At 40.0% G+C, this 25,741-nt stretch overlaps 1 protein-coding gene and 3 long non-coding RNA genes across 7 annotated transcripts; 1 reads left to right on the top strand and 3 right to left on the bottom strand.

Annotated features, from left to right (window-relative positions):
* The first annotated feature begins 5,055 nt into the window (after window positions 1–5,055).
* Window positions 5,056–13,150, top strand: LOC119117477. Of its 3 annotated transcripts, none has more exons than XR_005096531.1 (3): window positions 5,056–5,192; window positions 8,682–8,797; window positions 12,229–13,150. It is a non-coding gene; the product is annotated as an uncharacterized LOC119117477 (long non-coding RNA). The 3 variants fall into 3 exon arrangements; XR_005096530.1 differs by lacking the exon at window positions 5,056–5,192 and adding an exon at window positions 8,145–8,559; XR_005096529.1 differs by lacking the exon at window positions 5,056–5,192 and having other exon boundaries at window positions 8,570–8,797.
* LOC119117476 lies at window positions 6,401–11,732 on the bottom strand. 2 transcript variants are annotated; one of them, XR_005096527.1, is made up of 3 exons: window positions 11,525–11,732; window positions 10,813–10,884; window positions 6,401–7,693 (listed from the first exon to the last, which is right to left on the bottom strand). It is a non-coding gene; the product is annotated as an uncharacterized LOC119117476 (long non-coding RNA). The 2 variants fall into 2 exon arrangements; XR_005096528.1 differs by lacking the exon at window positions 6,401–7,693 and adding an exon at window positions 7,714–8,126.
* Window positions 13,151–13,499: 349 nt separating the features above from the next.
* Window positions 13,500–15,038, bottom strand: LOC119117111 (decorin). The gene is made up of 2 exons (XM_037243126.1): window positions 14,957–15,038; window positions 13,500–14,676 (listed from the first exon to the last, which is right to left on the bottom strand). Exons 1-2 carry the CDS (start codon window positions 15,031–15,033, stop codon window positions 13,578–13,580), a joined length of 1,176 nt encoding a protein of 391 aa, XP_037099021.1. The 5' UTR covers window positions 15,034–15,038; the 3' UTR covers window positions 13,500–13,577.
* Window positions 15,039–15,390: 352 nt separating this feature from the next.
* Window positions 15,391–15,780, bottom strand: LOC119117113. Its single transcript, XR_005096422.1, has 2 exons — window positions 15,610–15,780; window positions 15,391–15,530 (listed from the first exon to the last, which is right to left on the bottom strand). It is a non-coding gene; the product is annotated as an uncharacterized LOC119117113 (long non-coding RNA).
* Window positions 15,781–25,741: the final 9,961 nt, after the last annotated feature.

Below are 25,741 nucleotides of genomic sequence, written 5' to 3' on the forward strand. Positions count from 1 at the left end.
GACTCGAGTCGCTGTTTTGATGACTTGTGACTTGACAAAAATAAAAAAACTTGAGACTCGACTTGGACTTGTCAGCGGGAGCGGTGCCGCGAGTCATCACCTTCGGCTATCGTAATTACCTTTATGACGGCAAAAGACGGACAGCACAGTGCAAGATATGCAACAGGAACATTTCAGACAACCAGACGACAACTTCAAACTTTGTCCGTTTGAAGTTTATAGAGCTCTGGTGTCTCCAGATGTTACAGATGAAACATAAAATGTTTCTAATGCTCTTTAATGTGTTTCTTCTTTCAGATTTTTTTCAGATTTTTTTTTCATATTTGCAACTCAAATGTGCCAGACACTGTCGGCAGACGTTCATTTGTTTAGATTGAGCTGTCAATCATTGTATGAGGTAATTTCTTTTTTGTTTGATTCCATGGTGTATTTTACTGAATATCAGTAATCACAGTGCAAATCCAAATTATTGTCATATTTTTTAAACAGGTTAGACACATTGGACACTGATGGTTACTTAAAGTTACTTATATCTTGTCTTTTCACGTTACTAAGATCAGATTCTGCGGGTAAAATTGCATTAATAAGGTGACTTGACTTGGACTTGACTTGACCTATTTAAGGACTTGACTTGGACTTGACTTGACCTATTTAAGGACTTGACTTGACTTGACTTGCCCAAGAAAAAAATGACTTGGGACTTACTTGAGACTTGAAGGTTAAGACTTGAGACTCACTTGAGACTTGCACATGTGTGACTTTGTCCCATCTCTGCCAGTTTCACATAATTAGGAATTTGGCAGCTGTGTCTATCATGGGTAGACCCACAAAAAAATCCACAAGTAGCTATGCTTGAAATGGCACAGGAAGTCTTTTAAACAGCCACTTCAGCTCAGCAGCACATACTAGTATTTTTTTTAATTCAGCCCCTGAAGCCGTAGTAACACATAGTAATGTGAAATTACTGTCCTGATCATGAAAAAGTCTCAATAAGTCATGACCGAAAACACACAAGAAGTCTCCCATTTTGGCTGAAGCGACTATTTTAGGATCATTTTGTCATTTCAAGGAGTCTTCAAAAGTGGATTCTGCTGAGATCAATCGATTTCTTCCAAGTTTTTTTTTTACTTGAGTTGAGGATCATTCCAAGGGCTCAGATACACACACACACACACACACGCAGATACACAAACACACACACAGGCACACACAAGGCAAAGGGCAGACCACACACACATCAAATGTGTTGAAAGGATCCATCTTCGCTCATTTGACACGAGACAATAACTGAAGCAAAGCCCAGTTCGTCGCCTGAGGCTGAATTTTTAGCTTTAAAGTTCAGTTTGAGCCCACTGGAGGGAGGAAATGAAGTTGGAACAAGATTGTTTGGGAAATAATAATATCAAGTAAGGAAGGTTTTGTTTTTATCTGTCAATCCGTGGCACATAACGGAAGGTGGATCAGACAATGACAAGGGAATGCTTTTTTGTTTTGTTTTTTGGTTTTATATGTTTAGAGTGCTTTTGTTGGCCATACTGCTATGACTATAAAGTATACGGGAGATTGATTCCACATGTAGGACACAACCAGGACTTTTAGCCAAATTCACTATAATTTGGCCCGCAAAGCGAGTTTCACTAGCAACATGACTTTTGGTAGACACCCCACAAAAAATCTAGAGAAACGAGGCCTGAAAAGACAAAGGAAGGCTTCCATTTTGGATTACAGTTGCCATTTTGACTCAGGGGCACCCTTGAGAATATTTTTAAATTCATCTCCTAAAGTCAGCTTCACCGAGCAACCTGAAATTTGGTGGACATTTGACCAACACAAAATTCTCAACAATGCCACGCCCACAAAAATACACTAAGTCGGTCATTTTGGTTAGAATCAATCAATTTAGTCATTTCCAGGATTTCTGCTAAAACAAATTCCTCTTCTGTTCCATTGTTACAAAATTTGAACCACCTTGTATCAGACGAACATGCGTCACAAAATTCTGAATCATTCAAGATTTTGTCATTGAGTGCGGGTGGAGCGTGGCGTCAAGGTTTGATGACTCACCATAAAAGTACGTCTGCTTCACAAGGTCAGAGTTTGACCAGCGTTTGGAAATCAACCTTGGAAGCAAATCTCACTTAACATGATATTTGACCCATCACAAAAAAGTCTCAGTAAGCCTACCAATTTGCTTTGAAGCGGCCATTTTAGGCTAGAAAGAAATAAGAAATGGAGGCTATGAGTGAGAGCTTATTTGCTCAGAAATGTTTTTCGATTGAGGGGAAAGGTCACCAGAAGCTCAATTTTTCCACAAATCACAGCGGATTTATCTTGAGCACATAAGCTGTATTGATGTGTTGACTCAAGCATTTTCTCTTCAATACATTGCGGATTGCACCTGAATTGACAATAAGCCGCCGGTTTGAAAATCAAATTGTTTACTTCGGTCACTGTTTCCACCATTATTCCTCCACAGGCCAGATCTCCGCCTATTTTTTTTATATTCATACTAGCGGAAATATTTCAAGAATTAGAGTTGGGAGTGTGCAAGTAAATCCCAGACTGGACTGGTTGTTAAGTTCTTTCGCAGGAGCGGGAACAAAGTTGTCCCCATTTTCTGACCGGCTGTATCTTGGCTAATGGAATAAACAGATCACTCAAACACACACACACACACACACACACGCACACATGGGTGCGCACACTTGCACGGGGCCCTGTGGGAAATGACCTCTGTGGGCCGAGCAAACGAATCTGGCCGTTGACGCGTATTCATGTGATAATGATGCTTCACCGGAGGAAGTTTGCTTCAATGTTTGCACTGTTTTCTTTCGTAACACACGCACGCACGCACGCATGCGTGAGAACACACACAAACACTCTCCCACTGGTCTCTCATTAGGGCAGTAACGTCCATTCACTGCAATTAGTGGCTCATTTAAAGCCATTTTACTCCCATTTGAATTTCTGACTAGGACAAGGTAGAAAAAGTTGTTACTCTGCACTTGAGTAGACGTACAGATACTTGACTTGAGTGAAAGTAGAAGTACTGATTCTATTTAAAATTTCATTACAGAAAACTATAGATATGCTTCTTCTGGCGAGCGTCCCTTGGCCATTATGGGGTAGTATAACAAAATCATAAATAACAGAAGAATTTCACATTTAAGTGAGTCGGTATGATGCAGTAATATATAAAAAAAATTAATTCCTCTGAGCACTGTTATAATGTCTGTGTACAACAATGCTAGTTTCGTTAGCCAGCCAATGACATTTGACATTGTGTGTTAGCATTAAGCGAGTGGAATTTCACATTTAAGTGACTCGGTATGATGCAGTAATATATATAAAAAATTAATTCCTGTGAGTACTGTTATAATGTCTGTCTTGTGTTATTTTCCACATGTACAACAATGCTAGTTTCGTTAGCCAGCCAATGACATTTGACATTGTGTGTTAGCATTAAGCTAAAGTGGGCTTTCGTAAGTTATGTGGTTTCTGTTTTGCTATATGTTGCTTGTTTTGAAGTTGGCTGACTTCATTCAATTGGAGCAAAATAACTCAGACAAATAGATGCTGAGCCATATGCTGCTTCACCAAGATATTCTCGTCCATTTTGATGAATGCGTCAGTTTACACTCACTGTGGGGGACTCTAGCTTCCAAGTCTGTGCCGTCTCCTGGGTAACCGGCCTCGGGAACATTTCCGTCGTGGCACAAGAGCCGGAATATGTTAATGTCGGCAAACACAGCTGCCTGCCAGGCTGCCAGCCTGCCAGCTTGCCCGACGACTCAATTAATTGTGATTTGCTGGATTTACAAGTTATTACACCAAAGAGCTTTAGTGGAATAATAGAAGAATCAAATCGTAGGCCAAACACGGGTGCCTGCAAGCTAATATTACGAGCGTTGCAGCGCCAGTTTAATACTATAACTACGCGTTTTTTCCAACTGGGAAGCGGGATCAAGCTCTTGATTAGAAGAAAGGTGGCGATTCAGAGTGGATGGAACAAGTATACGTAATGAAGTCGGCACTTTGTGTTTAGAAATAAGGCAGGTAAGATGGAGCCTTTTGAAATCCATTCTGTAGCTAATTCAGTGAACGAGATCCGTGTTGATTTGATAGATGCATCAATCATTTCTAGAGGGAAGCATTGAAATAATGACGTGTGGTGGTATGGCATTTCCAAGCTTGTTAAAGTGATTGGATGAACTCCACGTCACAACAGTGGCTTTTCTTCAAAAACGTTTTAGTTTGAATTAGAGGCCTCACAAAGTACTTTACATGTGTATACTAAATGTGACCACAACCACATGAAGTGATTAAACTAGGTGCCAAAGACAACTAGCTTCGATATGCTTACACCAAAATAGGAATGAACGTTTTTTTAATTAATTAAGGAATTCAATTTCATTTAATATCATTTCTTAGATTACATTATTATTGTTATTGTTGTTTGTGTTTATTTTTAATAACATGAAAAATACAAATTTAATATACTATCTAATTTGTTTTTTTAATTATGAGCAAATGAACTAAAACTTTGATCATTTAAATTTTATTATTTAATCAATATTTTAATTAAGATTTGGTAACCTAGTAGTTTTTGTTTCTTTATCATGTAATGTTTATATAATAACATTTATGAATAAAATAAATGTGTATTTTTATTGATTTAAAAACAACTAAAAAATGAATGCAAAAAAATGCATTATTTTAACAATATAATATTTTGTAAACTGTTTTTTAAATACACTTTAATGAATGCAGAGAAACAAGTGTGAAGCATCACAATGATGTCTATTTAATATTTTTACATGTTTTGGATTTCAATTTCTTAATTAAATCATTCATATCATTAATTATGATTACATAATTATTCAAATGAATTATGATTACAATTGAATAAGTTTAATTTAATTTGAGTGTTTGATTAATATTTAATGTTTGCATGTCTCCATACATATGTTTTAATATGCCAAAGTAAACAGAACAAAATCACTGTGTGCGAGCTCATTTTTATCCCATCCGTCATTCCTTTCTCTTTGCCAGAATCTTCTGCCATAAATCTGCATTCGCAACAAGTGTTTAATGGCTACCGAGGAGCTGAAATGGATCCTACGTATCTTCCCCATTGGCTGGGCTTTCCTATCTTTCCATCGTGACGGACCTCACTTTTGATTGGCTCACTAGTAAGTTGAATGGCCAAGAGGTTTTGCCAACTAAGCGCAACTCTCTCCCAAAATTGTTTTTGTATTTCAGGAGCCAAGATTTTAAATGAAAATAAAATGCTTTGAAAGTCATATGGACATTTTTCCCCCCTCCAGCGACTCGGTAAATCTCGTCCCAACAAAATGAATTTCAGAGAGAGTAAAACCACGTACGAACCCAACAAACGTCTTGTAATAACATTGCACCAACTCAACCGATTCGAAAGCTTTTAATAGCAAAGCGAACATCTTGTTCGAGACAATATAGCTTTCACTGTCCCAAAGCAAACAGTTCTCAAAATGTGGAAGAAAATCGACAATGTGGAGCAGGGGTATCAAACCAATTTTTTTCGCGGGCCGCACTGTAGTCATAGCTTCTTTCGGAGGGCCATTATGACTGTCAACCCAAATAAATGTATGAGCACCTCATATTATATATACAGTAAAAGCTACAAAAAAAACTGACAAATAACTCGTTTTCAAATCAGACGAGTAAAAACTGGTCAAATATTTTAAAAAAAGATACTATTAAAAGTGAATATAATTTGCAATTCTAGTAATGACACGAATTTGATGCACAATTTGTCTTCGCAGGCCACATAAAATGATGTGGCGGGCCGTATCTGGTCCCCGGGCCTTGAGTTTGACACCTGTGATGTGGAGGCAATGACAGTGTATCGCATCTGCATCCAATCAGATTTCTGCAAAGCGTTGCCACTCACACTTCCCACGGGGCAGGGCATACTGAGTTGATATAATATGTGCTGTGTGCGTGTTTAGGCAGTCAAGATTCCTTTTGTGTGTTTTTAAATGAGATTTAATTGTTGTGATTGATTGTAATCTTGGTGTCAAAAGGTTTGTTAGTTTAACATGTCCTGCCTTGAAATTACACCAGATGACACCCACGGCTGAATTAGACATGACTTTCTCGGTTTTCTTTTGGCATGTTGGATAATTATTTTTGTACGCATTACTTGTGTGTGTTCAGACGTTGTATTAATGGAATCTGGACAATAACATGACAGGACACATTCAGAGCCAGTCAGTGATTTTTTTTCTTTCTTTTAATTAACCTTCAGGGATCGTGTATGTCACTCAGAAAGGCTCGAGTAAAGTTGTTTTAATCACATATATACGGTTTATGCATGAATAATTTATTATTATTATTATTATTAGCATTATTATTAGCATTATTATTATTATTATTATATGAATGAAGTGTAGTATCTCCAGAATATTTAGGTATTTTTGATAAATTATTTTTTGTACTTTGGTTTTATATTTAGCTCTAATATGAGAGTTGTTTTAAATTCTGTATTGAAAATAAAAAGAAACTAATTTATTTTTTATTTATTTGAATTTGTATGCATTTCAAAATATTGTAAGTTAATTTTTACTTTCTTCTCATTTTGTATCAACATATTTGTGATTTTCATTAAAACTTAATAACTACCTAATTTAAATACATTTTATTTGATATTTAATTTATATCTTGTTTATTTTTTCACATTATTTCTTCAACTTACACCACCAAATTTTGATTTAAATCAAACACTTCTCTACCTTTACTAATAAAATCAACAAGTAGACAAATACCATGACAAATAAAAAATACAATAACATTTAATAAACCCTTCTTTTATAAGGTCACATGGTATTATTCAATATTTTTAGGGTAATATACTTGTATTTTTTCAGATTTTATTATTATTATTATTCATTTTAATAGAATATCCATTCATGTCATTTTGATTCCGGATCCCTTGTGTTTCTTCATTTCTCCCTGAAGCGTAGAACCACAACGACGGCCGTTTCCCAGTCGTCAGGAATGTTGTCGAGACCTCAGTTTATTTGATCTGGACTATAAAATGTGTGTGAATATGTATGTGTTTTGTGAGTGTGTGTGTGTGTGTGTGTGTGTGTGTGTGTGTGTGTGTGTGTGTGTGTGTGTGTGCGTGTGCGTGTGCGTGTGTGTGTGTGTGTGTGTGTGTGTGTGTGTGTGTGCATACGTGCGCGCAGGCGTGCGTGCATGCATGCATGCGTGCGTGCAGGCATGTGCTTATTGCAAGCAGACCAGCAGCGTCCGCTCCATTGATTCTTCTTGGAAAAATCTTGGCCATGTTTGGCAAAAAGTGGTTGCGGATCTGATGGAAATTTCCTACCAAACATCTTGAAACGTTCGAGAACAACATGTAAAATGTTGCCAGTAGAGTTGGTGGGGATGGTGGTGGTGGGTCGAGGGGTGGGGGTAGGGGGTTGGGCGGTATTCAAGGGTTTGGTAGCCGTACCCGGAGCAGAAACAAATCAGCCGACATCAGCACTTCGCCTGATGAAACAACTTATAACGTTTTCCCGCTGCTTTTACTGGAAGCTCCCGTCTGGACTTGTCCGTCGCAGAAATCAGGGATTTGGCGTGCAGATGCTTTAGTCCATCATCATCCACACCCTTGGCAGGCCCAATTGGTCCCCGGGGCTCATCCTGACTGAACACAATGATGCCGGTTATTCCGCTCACTACACAAGAAACTTCTTGATTCTGACTAGACAGGACGAGACAGACGGAAACTGACAAACGGTCCCCCTTCACTGACCACATTGATCAGTCAATGTCTAGTTTTAACCTTTTCTTTATTTCTTTAGTCTTGTGGTCAGAACTCATTCTGGAACAGGGTGTCCCCAGCAGAACACATTTTCACAAAAATCAAGCTTCACTGGCAAGCCAAACCTGATTTTGTGGTGGTTTTGTTTGTGTGCAAGTAATGACTGTGTGACATGCAGTGTCATAATGTCTTCTACATAGGCTGGATTGGTCTCTGGAACTAATCTTGCAGTCATGCTGGTTGCTCTGGAACAGGATCTTCTTCCAGTACAAATAGCTTACAAATTCTTCATTTTTCTGATTGCTTCAGTGTTGACCTGTGTGACAAAGGCATGCAGTTTCGTAGCATTTACAGCCAAGTCAACTAATTTTACTCTAGATTGGTCTTTGGAGCTCATCTTTATTGAACACAGTGGTAGGCTGGTTGTTCTGGAACAGGATATTGCTGCAGGATGTGATGTGATGACATATTTCTAATGGTTTGTTCGCTAAGCTGGATGGTTTTATAGTGTCCACACCCACGAGAGTGCATTTGTCTGGATTGGAATCTGGGTCTTATCTTGATTGGACACAGTTGTGTTGTTCTGGAACAGGATGTTCATGCTGTACAGCATGATGGATTGTTGACAAACACAAGCAGGAATGATGTTTTGCAGCGATGCCACTACTCAAAGAATCATTCAGATTCTTTAGGGGCTCTTTCTGATTGGACATAACCTCATGACTCTTCAATAAACTGGACTGTCATAGGTATAGCTACGCTTAAATGAGCATTTGCTCCCAAGTGTTCTTGTTCCCGCGGCTCTAAGTGTGACAAAGTGACAAAGACGTGCAGTAGCATTCAGTCACGACGGCTCTGTTGTCTCCTCTAGTGTACTGCAATCAAAGTAATGACACCGTACGCAGATCCATTTAAAGCTGCGACACGGATGTGGACTGGTCGTCGACAGCGCCTCGCCGCAAGACCGTAAATCGAGTTTCATCACAAGTGAGTTCACTTTTTCACGTTAGACTTTTGTGCGTAAAAACAGTATTCTGCCGGTGTTCCACATTCAGTTCTGTAGTATTTTTTACTCATTAGGCCTGATGGTGTACATCTGGATTTCTCAGCGCTCAGCAATCAGTTTGTTTCTTTTGGATTATTCCCAGTTTATTCCAGCGTCTGCACCACAAACGTCCCGCCGCCACATCCAACTTTGTGTCACGGTTCTCCTACTTGGTCAGACTTGGGTAGTAATATAAAGAGACACAGTTTAACACTTTTTCTCATGCCCGAGGTGATACTGGACCTGAGTGGAGGCGCTTAGAAATAAAATTAGGACACGTGGATGATGAGAGCATCAAATTTCAGCCTCAACACGTCAACGAGCCCTCAGGAGCAATGTGGTGCCGAAATGTGTGAAATTGCCGTGTTTATTTTTGGATCCAACGTCTACTACAAAACTAAGGGCTCTAATAGTCAACGTAAATGACTGTGGTTACATTACCTTCGCAAACTCTTCCCCCAAAAGCAGTGAGTGATGAAATTTAAAAAACAAACAATGACCTGTCTGGATGGATTAATATGTGGACATTAATCTAAGTTAGAGGTAGAGTTATACTACGCTTCTCAGACAGCATGTTTCGGAAAGTGTTCATAGATTTGGACTGTGAACCAAGATAGCAATAGCAGTTAGCATTAGCCAAGGTTTTAGCAGAAACAGCAGTAGCCTGATTGACTAGCGATATTCATACATTGTTCTTTCTGTTTAGGTGTGGCGCGAATGAAGCAGCTACCTTGATAGTATCCCACGGACGAGAAATAAGTCGTTTCACCTTCTGTGTGAGCCTAGCATAATACTGTATTGCTCAACTAAAGGTTTTTGTCATATGGAAAGTAATAGCACGCCTACACACAATGAAACGCTTAGTCAAATGTCAACTCAGCGTAAATTCATTAAAATAAATGACACAGTTATTACGTGCAGTTTGAACGTTTAGCACTTTTGATTGCAGCTTAGCATTGCGTCATCAGAAGTGAGCTAAAGTAGCATACAGTATAGTATGTGTGCCAAATGTCACCCCAAATTTAAAAAAATGCCCATTTGTTGTGATAATCGCACATAATCACATCTCAGTGTCCCCAACGCTATTTCACAGCTGCAGGAACGACAACACTTTCTGTGTCAAACGACTCAAAATGTGTAATTAGCCAATTTGCTGACTACTGCAGAATCGCCTGCACTTCTTTTTCTCCGCTTGTGACGTCTCAGAGAGGGCAACGGCTTAGGTAATGTCTGCTCCCGGCATTGGAAAACTGCACATATGACCTTTAATGCTCAGCGGCAATTCCCTGACTTTTTGCACACTTCAGCGACGATGTTTTATTATTCGCTTGCCCGTCTAGACTGCGAGTAAGGCTGGACAGGAAGCAGAAGGGCAAGCGCTTCCTGCAGTGACCTGCTTTATGGTTTGGCTTCCCGAGGCCCAACAGATGGCTGAAGGGAATTTTTGCAAGACCACTTGAGTGTGTGCGTGTCGCCATGGGCCTGATGAGTCAACAATGGTGTCATTAAAATCTGCACTGGAAGGTAGAATTGAAGTATTATTCCGAAAAACTCATCGGCAAGTCTACTCAATTCATCCGAGCTGTGACATTACTCAGATAGGTTGGTATGCTAATAATGTTTATAGACTTGTTTTTGCTCTCAATCCGCGCTGCACCTGAAGGTTGAAACCAGAGGTTTCCCAAGTCGGGCTTACTGTGACTACAGACAAATTAGCTGCAAAGCCCTTAAAAAGGATTTAGGTATCTTGCCTTTCAAATGGACAAAACATAGATGACCTTGCCGTTATCGTATGAACACATTTGTAAAGTTTCTAAAATCTTCAATTAATCCATTCCAACCATTTTTGTAAGAAAAATAGTACTTTATATTTTCCCTCCTTTATTTTTTCCTTATTGTACTTAATTTTACTAATAAAACATACAGTAATGACATAAGCAAACGTGTAAATACTTACAGTTTCTGATACATTTTTGCTTCAATTCATTCGACACTGTGCTGTTCCAACTGGTATGCGCAATTCGGCGACCTGGGGGCAGTAGAATGTGAATATACGATACACTGTACATTGAGCCAGTTGTTCTTCGCAGAGGATAAAAAAAATAAGCCTGTGATTATTATATTAACTGTCGACATGTGCTGCCCCACCGTTTGTTTTCAATTATGTATTTCTTTAAGGGTTATAACACTAGATGCTATTTCTTTGCACGTCTATGGCGTTTCCCATGTGTTTGCATTAACCTGGTGGACTTTAAGGCAAAGGTTATGTGGTTGTTTTAAATCTATAGTGTGTAGCTCTGGCTTTGTTGGACAGTACAGTAAACTTCAACTGGGCGTATCAATAAACAGCTTGAGGCTTCATTCTTTGAGTGGAGAGGATTGTTCACTCTGCAAAACTGCTTGTTGTGAAATAAGTACGAGTCTACATGAGTATTTGGAGTCTTTAACCGCTGACGCGTTCAAGGTGTTTAATCCAACGATCACACGTTATAATTATTTAGCATCCATATTGGGGGGGAAAAAGCACAGCTTGTTTGTTATTTCTCTTGTTAGCCGTTCTTTTGTATTTTCACTGCTACTGTTTGTAGTCCCACTGGCCTTCTTGTGGAGCTACTCCAGGGGGTTTAAGGCTTTACTGGAAAGTTGTAAAAAAACAAAGTGAGTTTTACCTTTTAAAAAGGCACAATGTGATGACAGGGAGCATGCCGTGGATGGCGCTTGAGATATACGTGTGGTGTAGTGTGCGTGGAGGTCCCTCTGGCTCCCATGGTTCCCCTCCTTCCCTCCTCTACTCTCTCGACTAACTCAAGCGCCACCTCCTTTCTCTCGCATGCAATCGCACTTTGCTGTGGATGTGAGGTGCCAGTTAACCCTTCACCAGGAGGTTTTTTGTTATTATTTTCCGAAAGATAACAAATGATACACTATGTCCTAACCCTTTCACGTCTGGTATTTGTAGTACCCACTACAGAAAAGGAATCACTTTAAGAGGATCCCCTTTTTAACTTCTCCCAGCTATTTTCCCTTTTAAGAAAGATTCCTTCAAAGTGTTTACAAAACACCCACTTAATATGTGGTAGGACTTCCAGTCATGCTGGATGTGGTCAGAACCGCAACACATGGAGGTGCTTTCAAGCTGTGAGTAAATAACAACAATGTTAATGGATGATCAAGTGGTTAAAAGATTGCTTAATCTGGAAACACTCAAGGAAAATATAGCAACATATTGTGAGGGTAAAAAATGTGAATCCTACTTTGTACATTAAACTAAAAAAGAAAATAATGTTTGATTCCATTTGCACCTGGTTGGGTTCTTAACTGCATACTGAAAATGACAATAATGTAAAAGACAGGATTGTGTGGTTGTTTCCAGGTACTTGTGATTTGGGTCAGGGTCCTGCTGGACTGTAGGGAGGTGCTGGTGAGCTGTCTGCCCAGCCACGGCTCTTCCCTTCACGGACACCGAGCCAACAACGCCTGGTTAAATCCTCCATCCTCCCCCCATCATCCCTCCTTCCTCTCTTCTTCCTCCCTCCCTCCCAATCCCTCCCTCCTCCTCATCGTCGGGCCTTCGCCGGTGCGGTGCCACGTTGCTTAGAAGGACTTAATCAAGTGGTGCCGAAACATACCCATGCAGATCATATTCTGCTCTTAAATATCTTTAAGGTTCTCGTCAAAGTCTTTGCTGCAGTTAAAATATAGCATTTAAACCCACAAGGTCAACTTCCTCACACATATGTTTGCCTCAAGGGACAGTTTTGTGCAAACATTAGGGCAACTGTCACAATACGATATTCTGTCTGTATGCTACTGCCATCTAGTGGCTGCTCAATAATATAAGTCCCTTAGGTTTTGTTGACTGAAGCTACTGTGCTTTATTTATATTTGGAACATCTGAAAATATACATCTTGACCATGATATACTAGCACATATTTACATTCTTAAAAAAACATTAAATGGGGAAGTCTTTTGGTTTTTAAGAGCAACAATGTGTCCTACTCATAGAAACATGGAGGTCGATTGAATGAATACAAAGCACACATTCTAATAAATATAGCTTTTTTTTCTGAAATGCATGTAAACATTTGCAGGACTTTATCAAAAACTATATACAGGGTAAAATACACTAATAATAGAGGTGTAATAAATTAGACTGTTGTTGAAAAGTTTAGTTCAATAGTTGATTATAAAAAGTGAAACTTTCCACCCAATCGGCCTCGCAGGAAACAAAATGGATAATTGCACAATAAATTGTAAAATGCATTTCTTTCTGAATAAAAGTGTCCTAAATGTTGATCGGATTGCATAATTTATGACATCATAAATCAACATAACTATACTGGTCTACGTTTTGTGTCACGGATGGAATGGAGCAGGGCAACCAAATGCAGCTTGGACCAGGGTTTATTGGAGAACTCAAAGACAGACTATAAGAAGCTCGACAAGACGAACTAAACAAAAAGACAAGCTAAAGACAGGAACGACGACGACAGACGAGACGAGACGTGAACACATTACGACAACAATGATCCGACGGGGAGTGAGGGGCAGACAGGACTTAAATACAAAACAGGTAACAAGAGGTAGATAAATGACTGGTTACATTGATTGAGGTGACACAGGAGGGGAGGAGCGACGCGAACAGAAACCATGGCAACCTAGACACATAGCAAAACCGGGGACGAGACGTGACATTTTGCCTTTTTTCCTGAGACTTTTTTTCAATAGAAATGCACCACCTGGAATCCCCTCAAGCATCTGAAAGCCTTCGAGTCTAGCTTTCCCATGTCCATCAAGTTGTTCTCTAACTGCACTTGGACCAGTTCGCTGAGACCGGAGCTCGCTTGACCCCAACAAAAGGCGTCCCGGGGCACCGAATGGATCTTGTTGTGAGTTAGCACCACCAAGTGGAGGCCACGTGGTAGTTGTCTGGGTACCTGGCGCAAGACGTTGTGGCAAAGGTCCAACTGGTGCAGGGCGGGCAAACTCAAGAATGCACCCGGGACTACTTTAGAGATCTTATTCCGGGCTAGTCCTAGGTGTTCTAGGTTTTTCAAGGAGTTGAAAGCAACTCTTCTAATCGCGGAGATGACGTTGCCCTCAAGGTTTAAAGTTTTGATCGACGAGGGAAGGTGCCGGGGTACTTTTTTGAGTCGATTGCCCTCCAGGTTGAGGCTCTCCAGGTGGGTGGCTTTGACCAGAGCATCTGTGGGTAGGCCCTTGTTGCTCAGTCGGTTGGCACTCAGGTCCAAAATCACCAGCTGGGATTTCCCGTTAAATGCTTTGCTGCTGAAATGTTCGATGAGATTCCCTCTGAGGTACAGCTCCTTGATGGACAGAGGCAACCCATGGGGAACGGTCGTCAGTTGGTTGTGGTCTAAGTTCAAAGTCCTCAAGTAGTGCAGAGGAGAAAACACAGCATCCGGAAGAGATCCCGATTCGTTCCCCAGACTGTTGTTGCTGAGGCTTAACACCAAAAGGCCAGGACAACGAGTCCAACATGACTCCGACATCACCCTCACACGGTTGTTGTCCAGTCGAAGCTCCTCGAGGGAAGCCGGAAGGTCCGTCGGTATGCTCGCCAGCAGGTTCTGATCCAGGTATAGACGCTTCAACGCTGGGATGCCCTCAAACGCCCCTTCCACGGAGCCATCTGTAAGGTGATTGTTACTCAGGACCAGGAACTCCATGGAGGTGTATCCCCGGAGGAGATCCAGTTGAATGCTGTTGATGTGGTTGTTCATCAGGAGGACGTAACGGGAGCTGTAGGGGATGCCGTACGGGATCTTGTCCACCAATTTGTCTGAACACTGGACCACCCTGGAAAACAGGCAGATTTTTTTATTGGGTTGTAATACAATTTTCATTGGGCATTTCTATGAACTCTGCCAGGCAACAAATGACCAAGCAGACTCTCCAATTTCTCCCTTAACGTTTTATGTTTGAATGGAATATTAACAACGGATTTTTCAACCAATGACTCTTTTCAGAGAGGCAAACGTCTTCTGAGACTACTATCCAATCCAGTTTTAATTTATTTAATGATCTAAGAATGAGAAGACTGAGATGCGTGAGAATATTCACGGGAATCATTTCTTACCCTCCATAGCAGGCACAATCAGGAGGACAGTAGTTATCCATGAAGTAAGGAAAATGCTCCATCTTTTTAGTCTTCATTTCTTTGGTTTGCTTTCGAACATTCTTTTTCCTTTCATTTCCCTTTTTGCGATTTTGAATCGTCTTATTTTTATCACTTTTGATCTTGTGTAGTTCGACTGAAGGTTTGGTCACTTTATTTTGGTCGGACTCTCCTCTTTCAATGATGGCGTTTGTTGTTCTTGTGTCTAGAGTGTTCCTCACAGGTTGGACTTCAACATCTGGACTAATCTGTTCAGAATAATGTCTTGGAGTTTGTAGCGCCTCTGTGAGGATGTCTTCCATCAGTGAGATGGACTTGTGGTTTTTGGGAGTCACTGTTGAGAAGAGAATGAGGGCTTCGGGATTGGATTGAGGAGTCGGAATATCACTATTGGATTCGTTTTGAATCGCCTCGTGAGGGATGATCCCTGCCACAAGCATGCCCTCCTGCTCTTCTTTCAGTGCGTCTCTCTTGGCATCTTTGCTCTCCTCTTTTGTCTTCGTTAACTGTACCATGTCAATGTTCAAAGCTTGTCCTAAAATTACAAGATTAAAAACATTGGAAAGATTTCTATGAGCATGGATGGCTTATTATACTTTTTTTTTGGTACTTACTTGGTTGTGGGATGGACAAATGTAAAGGCACTATGAAGAGTACCAGCACGAGTGTGAGAATTTCCATTTCATTGGCTGGCATCAGAATAATGTTGAGGGTGGTCAGATGGAAAATATGCAAAATAAGATAAAACAAATCAGTTACTGTCATATTGGTAATAACTTTTTTTAATATACTACAAATGTTTTAACATTTTGGATTTAGTTTGTTGTTTCTTATATAGTATTTTTTAATGGCACAATTATTAGATATTACATTTGTATTCAATTTGTTTTCATAGACAAATACAGTTAAAAATAAAGTTAACTAATAGAAATTAACAGTTTTTTTAAGATTACACAATTACAGGACCGTTTGCTTTTTTTAATTGTTCAAAAAAATAATACAACCACTTTACTTATATTATTAAGATGTGATTATATTTTGCAATATTGAATTACATAAAAAAAAAGTTTATTGGCTAGAAATCACATCATTTTCTCATGCCTCATAATGAGTCATAGAGGCCCAAATATGGCTTGTTCCATCAGAAAGACTTACAATTACAGAAGACAAATTGAATGAAAACGTTAAGCAATAACAATACCTGATGTTTAACTCCTTGTGTGTCCGTGTGTGCAGCTGCAGTTTGAGCCTATGCCTGCCTCGGTTTGTGTGTGTTTGCCGTACAGAACCGCCCAGACTCAACAAGTCAACCTTTGAACCGCACACCACCGCCATCACCGCCCTCCCTCCAAGCCTGCAGATGACCATAAATGATCCATGGTAACACTCAAGATGCCTTTTTGGAGAAGAGGATTGTCGCACGTACCCTCAATCTGAGATCAATGGCGGGAAAGGAGGGCAGGCCCATATAGGAGGTCAGAGGGGACAATTGTTTTTTTCTTTTCTTTTTCTGTTGTTTTTACAGGGCTGCTGCTTGGAAGTTAGCATCCTGGTGTGGAGATGAGCCTGGCGACAACCTTTGACCTCTGTGCTCATTCAGGAAATCTAGACCAATGCTACTAATTTGTATCAAAGAAATGGCTGTGTTGGATTTGAATGGATGAGAATGTGTAAAATATAACTTAAACTTGATAATAGTTTGCCAGATAAATCTCCAAAGATGCTGTAAATGTTTTTTACTCTGACATAAACCAAAATCAGGTGGTGAGTCATTTTTTGAGAAAGGAAGAAAGAGAGAATATTAATGGAGTGAAGATCACAATCAAATAAAAATAATTCATGAACATTGTTTCTAGAACCTGTTTGACTGTTTACGCACAAATCAATCACATTTTGGAAAACCAGAAGCCACAAGACAGCATAAACAAAAAATTAATCAAATTAAAAAATAAAAAAAAATAAAAGATTGTTTGCCATAATAAAAAAAACTGAAGTTGCAGAACAATTTGTAAAAAAAATGTTTTTCACTTATATGCTGTAATAAATTAATTTGCTAAATTTAAACAGTCCTAATAAAGAATATAAATTAAATTGAATGTAACTAAATTCAAATAACTTGATTGAAGTCTGAGAAACTGTCCCAAACTACCAAGATGTCACACAAACTTACTCGATCCTACCCTCTGGCGTAAAAAGGCCACAAATGCTCGACACCAAAACTGTAAACGGAGTTCCGTTATAATCCAGCAGGGGGTAGCACAGGCCTACATAGGAGGTGCAAACGAGTCGAGTTTGTATTTATTGCATAACACATATGGCATTGGCGCATTTGTCATGAAATAGGTTTTAAATGGTAAATGTTACACAACCACACATGTACATCTGATTAGTCCTCATTTAAAAAGTAAAAAAAACAAAAATACACTCAAACGGCAGCTTTCACTTCCATGCTTTTATGTTGAAATCGTTGTGAATGATTAGCACTTTATCATTCTTTACAACGTCTTCATTGGAATAGAAGCTTCCAGAAAAATTGCTGCACATTCAAAAAATGACGCAAGGCCATGTCGAATATTATTTATGCAGATTTTTTTCTAGCACATCAGAAAGTATTGAAATGTTTTTGTTTTGTTTTTAGGTTTGCCCTATAAAAGCTTGCGCAATATGGCTTTCATTATTTAATTACAAGGGATGGTAATTAATAGCGATGACGTTTACAAAGTAATCCACCTGTTTTGGAACTTAACCCTTAATTCATAAATACGACTAAACATGTCATTAAATAATGAATATAATAATTGTTAATCATGTAAAAATCCAATGTGCTACATAAAAAATGACGGTCAATTTGGAATCAGTACAACACACGTGTGCAACAATGTGATAATGTTGACAAAATAATCAAAATGTGACTTCTGTTTTGTGCAAGAAATTGACAGGACACTGAAGTTTGATTGACAGCGACACCTCCTAGCCAGGCCGAATTTAGCCCCTCCCTCACCCCCATCTGCTTGTCTGCTGGCTGAAGCCTCATTGGTGAGGTTAACAAGGGCGAAGGCCAAGGGTCGCAGACTGTGATTGATTTTGTTAGCTAAAAGCGCTGCCTCCACATGGGTGTGTGTGAGCTCACACAATGGGGTTTTTTTTTTCTTTTTTTTTTTTTTTAACTTTCCTGCTCCTCCACATTCCAAATGAACAAAAGATCATTTTTCAGTTTTCAGCATGTTATGACATGTCATCTCGAGTTCGGGAACACTATTATTTGAGGCGACCTAAATGCAGCTCCATTACTAAGAAGAATCACAATTACATCTTGGGAGTATCCTTGCCAGAGGAGAAAATTGTGTTTTTGTCCGAGGAACTATGAATGCTGTCTTCGCCATGCCTGCAAATCCAAATATTATTTCGCTCACACTCGGAAGACTCGCCATGTTGTCTTAACCCTGCCCAGACTACCTTCCAATCAAATTAAATGTGTGTTTTCATGTACAACAGGCATGTGGGAGCACCGGGAGAGCAAGAGAACTGGATTTAAGGTTTTTTTTTCTGAGAAAGGTTTTGTTTACAGTTCTTCCTTTGGGTTCCACATCATGGTCTTGCAAGCTAGCACAGGTGCTTGTTTCTTTCATGTTCGTGAACAACATAGTGGGTCATTGTGCCCCAATCCATGACATCCGGCTATGGAAGAGGTTGATCCAAACAACAGAAATTGGCCAAACGGGTACAATTTGTGGAAATGGCGCATAGGCTGCAGGCCAGAATATGAAGGATGTTAAAGTTGGAGCTATTAATGCTCTATGATGCATGTTGAACAATTCGAATGCTGCATCCATTTCTCTTTCATGACATGTTCATGCTCTGCAAGCTATTTTGTGTTTGTATCAAGCTACTTGCAATCTGCAGACGTGCAACACGTGTGAAAGGCGTGTACAGAAATGCATAATATACTTATAAGGCTTATATTGTCTCAGGAGCAGATGGGCAAACAAAGCTGGGCCTGCTGATTTGGGTCATTGAATTCCCCATTAAGGGCTACATAACATTAAGGAAAATCCCCCACTTAATCTGCAATATTTCTTATCAAAAACATGGAAAATCATAAAAGACTATACAATGAATGACTGTTGTTCGATAAATGCAGGGTCATTGTTTATTTTCCTGCAATTTTCCACATTTTGACATGTTTTAAACCCGGAAGTGATCGCGATAAACAAATACGTAGTTGGAAAAACCCCACACAGTTTGGTTGAAAGAAAGTTGTAAAACTATACAACTGGCATTTCTTTTTAAAATACAAAATGTACAAGTGAGTGCATGTATTTTGTATTCGCAGCGACAGGGTTTTGTTGTGACATCCCGCTGCTTTTCAATGGAACAGCTGTGCGCGTGTGTTTGTGGACGTGTGTGTGAGCGCGTCCCGACATGGCGCAGGCTGCCTAGCAACTGGCCTCCCATTGGTCCACTTTCCGCCCCCACCGGCCAATGGTGTGAGAGCCACGATGCGGAAGTTAAAGGCTGACAAAAAACACAACAGAGCCTCTTGGAAAAGACGTGGGGGGGTTCGGCGGGTGACAAGAATAACACTCGACACTGTGAGAAAGTTCTGTCTAAAGAGTTAAAAATTGTTTTTTTTTTTGTGTTAGGGTTAGTTAAAAGGTAACTCAATTTCCACCAAATATTCCTTATAGTTTTGCTTAAGTGATATCTGTGACATTTTCAAAAGTCAAATACAAAACAGACTACACGCAATTCTTATTGAACCTGTGCAAGGTTAAATGAAGTCAAATCCAAATGAATACATTTCTTATGGCCATTTGGAGTAACTAAAAAAGGTGATGACTTTATTTGTCACAGGCTTTTCAACTTGGCAAGCTGAGACGTGCCAGAGTCGAACCTGCATTTGCAACAGCTTGGTGTGGGCTTTTGTGGGATTTGAGTCTCATCTCAGGGGGATCAGGGGTGTTTGTTTTTGCTGAGGGCCATGACGCACGTGCTAGCTCGCCAGGGAGGCAGGAACAAGAAACGTTGCAGGACTTTTGTGGACTGTGTGCATGTTGTTGATAAAATACCTCATTTGTTCCGTAATCTCCCTTCAGAATTTCATGGAACCGCAGTTAAAACTTCTTCTGCACGACTTCAAGTGAGGTGAAAAATTGCACGCAGTTGTTCACAAATACTGGTTTGCATTTGTCAACATCATTGTAGCAAATCCCATTTTCTGTGAAAATATCTGCTCGGTTGCGTCATTAATGGCTGTATGAGGGAAACATAAAATGGCAAAGTGGTGGAGAGTAACTGACAGTGGGAATGAAAATCAGCAATAATCATGATGATGACGATAATGATACAGTTGCTTTTCACATTAGACACATAACGACCTGGCACAAATGCAGGTTTCGTAAGTAACTCAAATAAGCACGAGTTAAAATCTACATAAACTAATTACATACCAAATATTGACATTTTCCACTGCAGTAAATATTAATACCATTAAAATGATTCTTCACGCAATGATAACGTTTGCATGTAGGTCAACCGACGTGCTGACTTGAATTCTCATTGTCATTAAGGGACTGGTGAGATGTGACTTGGCATCAGATGTGCTGGCATGCGAGCAGATTTTTAAATGAAAGTGTCTCACATGAGAAGCACGTCGATTAGTCGCCTGTGGCAAATGATGTTTTCTTCTCACACGAAGCCAAACTAAATTGAACATGCGTTTCAGGGAGGGAGCAGATTAATGGAACAGCAGCTCTGTAGAGTCGGGCCTGGCACAATCCAATACTTTTAGAATTTATCGATTATTCTATCAATCGAATGTCTTCTTGGTATGGCGCTGTGAGTGGCTGCCTCCCAGCAGTGTTCTCTCTTTTCCTCTTTATTTCCTTCTTTTCTCCTTTTTCTTTCTGTCTTTTTGTCCATTCGGCGATGCTGGTGCCTTCTACCGCACCTCGGCATCTCTTCGGATCGGATATATATATTTTTTTCTTCCTGGATCATCGGTCGAGACCGGCGTAACTCTACGACGGCTTCCTGCTTATCCGGCCAGTGATGACTGGGTCCCTCGCCTTGGCCTTGCAGCCGCGACCCCTGTGGGGAGTCGGCTCCCTCGTGCTCGTCGGTACCAACGACTTTCGCCATGCTAGCCCCGTGGTGACCATCTGCACGTGCCCCGGCTGGGTGCCCGGGACGCTGCTCACACGTTTGCCTGCTTTGTGATGTTTTCACCGATTCACGACCACGGTCCGTTGGGCGCCGTTGAACTGGACTGCCCTTACACCTGTCTATGGACCCCGTGGAGGCTATTTTGTGTGTTTTGGGGTGTTCTCTTGTATTGAGGGGTGCTGGTTGGCCGCTGTTACTTTTTTTCCTTTGTCTTTTAGCTTTGATTTGCTTTGATGGCTTTTATCTTGAGCACTTTCTGACTTTCTTTGTGGCGCCGTTGTGTGGCAGCCTTATGAGAGCCTGTTGAGTTGCGCTTATGCCGTGTGTCTTTTGTGTACCCACTCTGTGGTATGGATACTGCTGGGGCCTGAATTTCCCCACCCCTGGGGATCAATGAATATTCAATCAATCAATAATTGGATACAAGTTTGTGCATGTAGGTGTATTACAAAATCATTTACTATTGTTTATTTGGTATTTTCTTAATGATAAAATCAACAAAATAACAAATAACACACAAGAGGGATTAATTTTGTACTCACTACACATTTTGAAACTGATTCAGTTACTGATGTGGTTATTGTTAGAAGAAGTAAAATCGGGTGTTGTTTTGAGTGAAACAAAAGTTTTCATGAAAATACAAAGTTGATTACTGTTGAGGATAACGGAGGATTTTAACACTTATAAATTAAAATGGCTCTAAATGATTATTCAATTAAGATAGTTGTCGATTAATTTGATAATGTGTTATTTGTCGATTAAATCAATTCATTTTGACAGCTTTAGTGGACTGCCCTACAAGATTTCATGGACACATACGTACGTACATTCTATATGTAGGCATTGGGATACATGTTTGGAAATTGATTCTACATTTATTCTCAAAACAGAATTCATTTTTGGTATTAGAATTACACTCACTGGTACCAAGAATCGGCACGGTGGGCATATCCGCCTCACAATTCAGAGGGTGTGGGTTCGATTCTACCTCCAGCCCTCCCTGTGTGGTGTTTGCATGTTCTCCCCGTGCCCGAGTGGGTTTTCTCCAGGCACTCTGGTTTCCCTCCACATCCCCAAAACATGCATGGTAGGCCGATTGAGCACTCCAAATTGACCATAGGTGTGAGTGCGAGTGCAGATGGTTGTTCGTCTCCGTGTGCCCTGCGATTGCCTGGCAACCGGTTCAGGGTGTCCCCCACTTACTGCCCGATGACGGCTGGGATAGGCTCCAGCACGCCCGCAGCCCCCGTGGGGACAAAGCGGTACAGAAAATGGATCAATCAATTTTCTATTTTTCAATGGATAAAATCAACACAGAGCCCCACATATGAAAAAATCATCATTGTATTCTCATTGCATTGCCCAGACAATCTGATCTTAATCCATAGTCCAGACCTGGATCATCATCATGTCTGCTTCGCTTCACCTTTTTTTGCGGACAACAGATGACAGGTGTCATTCCCAGATTATTCCGCATCAAATCAAAACAGGTCATTTAGCCCGGAAGACAATGCTATTACGGCTGAGTCTTGCTATGACCTTTTGTCACTTTTAATTTCACAAATGTGGTTTCAGATGAAGGCAAACTGAGCAGACAGTTCCGTGACTCTTTTGTGAAGCTCCCCAGCAGACCTCCCATTAGCTTCATGATCTCATTTTTTTCTGTCCCATGCTCTGTGAAAAATGTGCTGAAATGCAAAATGCACTTTTCTTTTTTCACAGGCGGGGCCTTCAAAGACTTTCCCAATGGTCATCTGACTCATGGAGGTCAGCATGGCTCTGAAAGGAAGTACTATAGCAGGTAAGTGACTCATGCACACGTAAACAAAAGACTCTTTCATACTTGCTATCTGAGCTGTCTTTTTCCCAGCTCAGTGGCCTATGTGAAAGGTATATTTTCGGCCTGCAAATTGTCCGTATTTTCAAAATTATAGGCATCCATTTCAGAAGGGACCAATTGAACTGGGGCATTGTCATGTCTGACATTTATTCACCCAGTAGATGCGGCTTCCTGCTTTTAGATAATTCCAGTAATAATTACAGACATGGTGATGTCATCGTGACAATAAGAATTGCTTTCAAAAGAAAGAGGTGTGGGCTGATTACAAATATGCCTCAGAGATGTTAAAATGAATCGATTAATCAACAGCAAATTATCAAATGAATCGCCTTGTATTCTAATAATCGAGTAATCGCTTAAAACTGTTTTTTTAACTAAAGATAGTTTAAACCTTCTCATTTCAGGCTCTCAAAAATAATTCTCTGAAAGCAGATTCGTTTATCTTTTGTGTTTAATCAAAATAAGACATTTGCAGACATCTGTTTACTTTAGAAAACAATGACTATAAATCCCTCTTGTCTGATATTGCTTAGCTATGTAGTTAGTTTAGAAATACTAAATAATGCCAATAAACAAAGATAATTGGTTAATAAAGAGTAAATGGGAAACAAATGTTTCAATCCAAATAAAATTGTATCCGATTAAGCGATGGAATAATCAATAGAATAATCGATTTTAAAATTATTTAGCCATAGTGCCATTATGTAGGGGTGAGTTGTGTGTAATGTCAAGTTTACCACCCGAGATGCACTGGCTAAGTCCTTTTTGTTGGAAGCAGTTGTCGCTATCCCAGACGCTGACGTCGACACATTTTATGTGTGAAGCCATAAAGACTGCGTGAATGCGCACTGCAGCCTTTTACATGTCCTCATGTAGTACAACCACCGTAATTTTCGGACTATAAGTCGCGGTCTTTTCATAGTTTGCGTGGGGCGGCGACTTATAATAAGGAGCGACGTGTTTTTTTTCAAAAACTTTCCAAAAAAAAAAAAAAGTGAAACCGCGATAAACGAACCACGATGTAGCAAGGGATTACTGTAATTTGAATTTCAAGTGACGTCAGCAGCGCGACGCGGCGTGGCGGTTGTTTACAAAAAGGACAAAGATTGATCACGGGATGACGAAGATGATGAAGGGCCCCACGTACTACTGGCATCATTAGCGGCTTTGTTTCTAAGTGACACGGAGGACGAAGAGTTTGAACGATTTAAGGATTTGGAGTGACACAGAAGGTTTGAAAAACTATTATGGCTTTTACGCACGCCCGGTCCTACTCTACGGAGCTCTCTATCACCTCCGTGGATAGAAGTCGGGGGCCGGCGCTCGGCCGGGTGGCTGTCCGGGGACGGTGGATGGGGCTCGGTCATGGCTTTTACGCACGCCCGGTCCTATTCTATGGATCTCTCTTCCACCTCCGTGGCTGGAAGTCCACACTGCCACACGCCTGGAAGTTTGTTTTGTTAAATAAAGAGCCGTTTACCAAACCCACGTCTTTCCTTGTACTTTGTTGACGCTACAATATAGTTATATACTAGATCTGTGGAATAACGACGAGGCTGACGTCAGGGCGCACACGCGGCGTTGTTGACAAAGGACGAGGAATTTGATCGATGGATTTAATGATTTAGAGTGCACAGATGGTTTGATAATATTATTGCTTGTATAATAGTTATTTGATATCTAATTTATATATCGTTATATGGGCCTGTGGAATATTTTGAAGTGCAAGCGCCGTCAGCGGCACTCACCCATTGTTGACAAAGGACGATCGATGAATTTAATGAATTGGAGTGACACAGATGGTTTTTTAATGTGTTATTTATGTAATAGTTTTTTTTAATAACTCTGAATGTTACGTCAGGCCCGTTCTCAGCTCTTCGTTTGTGTTTATGTCACGTTAGCATACCTATCGTTTAGCCTGTTGTTGCTCGTTCATGTCTGTTCTTGGTGTTGGATTTTGTCGAATAAATTTCCCCCCAAAATGCGTCTTATGCTCCGGAGCGACTTATATGTTTTTTTTCACGTTATTGTGCATTTTATGGCTAATGCGACCTATATTCCGGAGCGACTTTTAGTCCAAAAATTACGGTAAACTAAAGTAAGGTAAGTAGTGTTTCACACTTAACATATTTGTGTCTGCATGCTGTTAATTGTTTACATTGTTGAATAAAATTAATTGTGACTTATCTTTTTCCCAACTTTTCTCCCATTATATCGATCATACCAAGACATTTTTCCAAATTAACTACTTTTTTATGTAGCGAGTACTTTGAAAACAACAGCTGAAACAAACATACATAAAAATGATTCAACTAAACGTTATTTATAAAGAATTTTTAAAACAATCAACCTAACAATTGGATAAAACTTCCCACAGATGCACTCTTCCCAGAAGGCGGGACTGATTCCATATTTTCCTGCCTTATCTAAAATATATATATATTAAGTATACCTCGTTCATTTTCTATCCAAAAACTCCAACTCAAACACCAACATTTCAGAAATGTAAATCCTCTTGAAAGTTAACGATCATTATGTTAAGTTAGATTTTTTTTTAATCAGGCTAAGCTGTTATCTATGGTTGCTTGGTGACTAATTCATCATGGGAAAAAAAAAAAACCTCCCTCAAGCGAAGAGAGATATTTGCATATGCAAAATAAAAAGCCAGGGAGCGTAAACAATCAGTGGGCTGTTTCTAATAAGAGTCTTCAAAGAATAAAAGCACATTAAAAAAATATTTA

This window comes from Syngnathus acus, chromosome 23, assembly GCF_901709675.1.
Source record: "Syngnathus acus chromosome 23, fSynAcu1.2, whole genome shotgun sequence".
NCBI classification, from domain to species: domain Eukaryota; kingdom Metazoa; phylum Chordata; class Actinopteri; order Syngnathiformes; family Syngnathidae; genus Syngnathus; species Syngnathus acus.

Coding starts and splice junctions, on each gene's coding strand:
- LOC119117111 (XM_037243126.1), bottom strand. CDS start 15,033: ATGAAGACTAAAAAGATGGAGCATTTTCCTTACTTCATGGATAACTAC. Junction 14,677..14,956: donor GATTGTGCCTGCTATGGAGG/GTAAGAAATGAT, acceptor CCTGTTTTCCAG/GGTGGTCCAGTGTTCAGACA.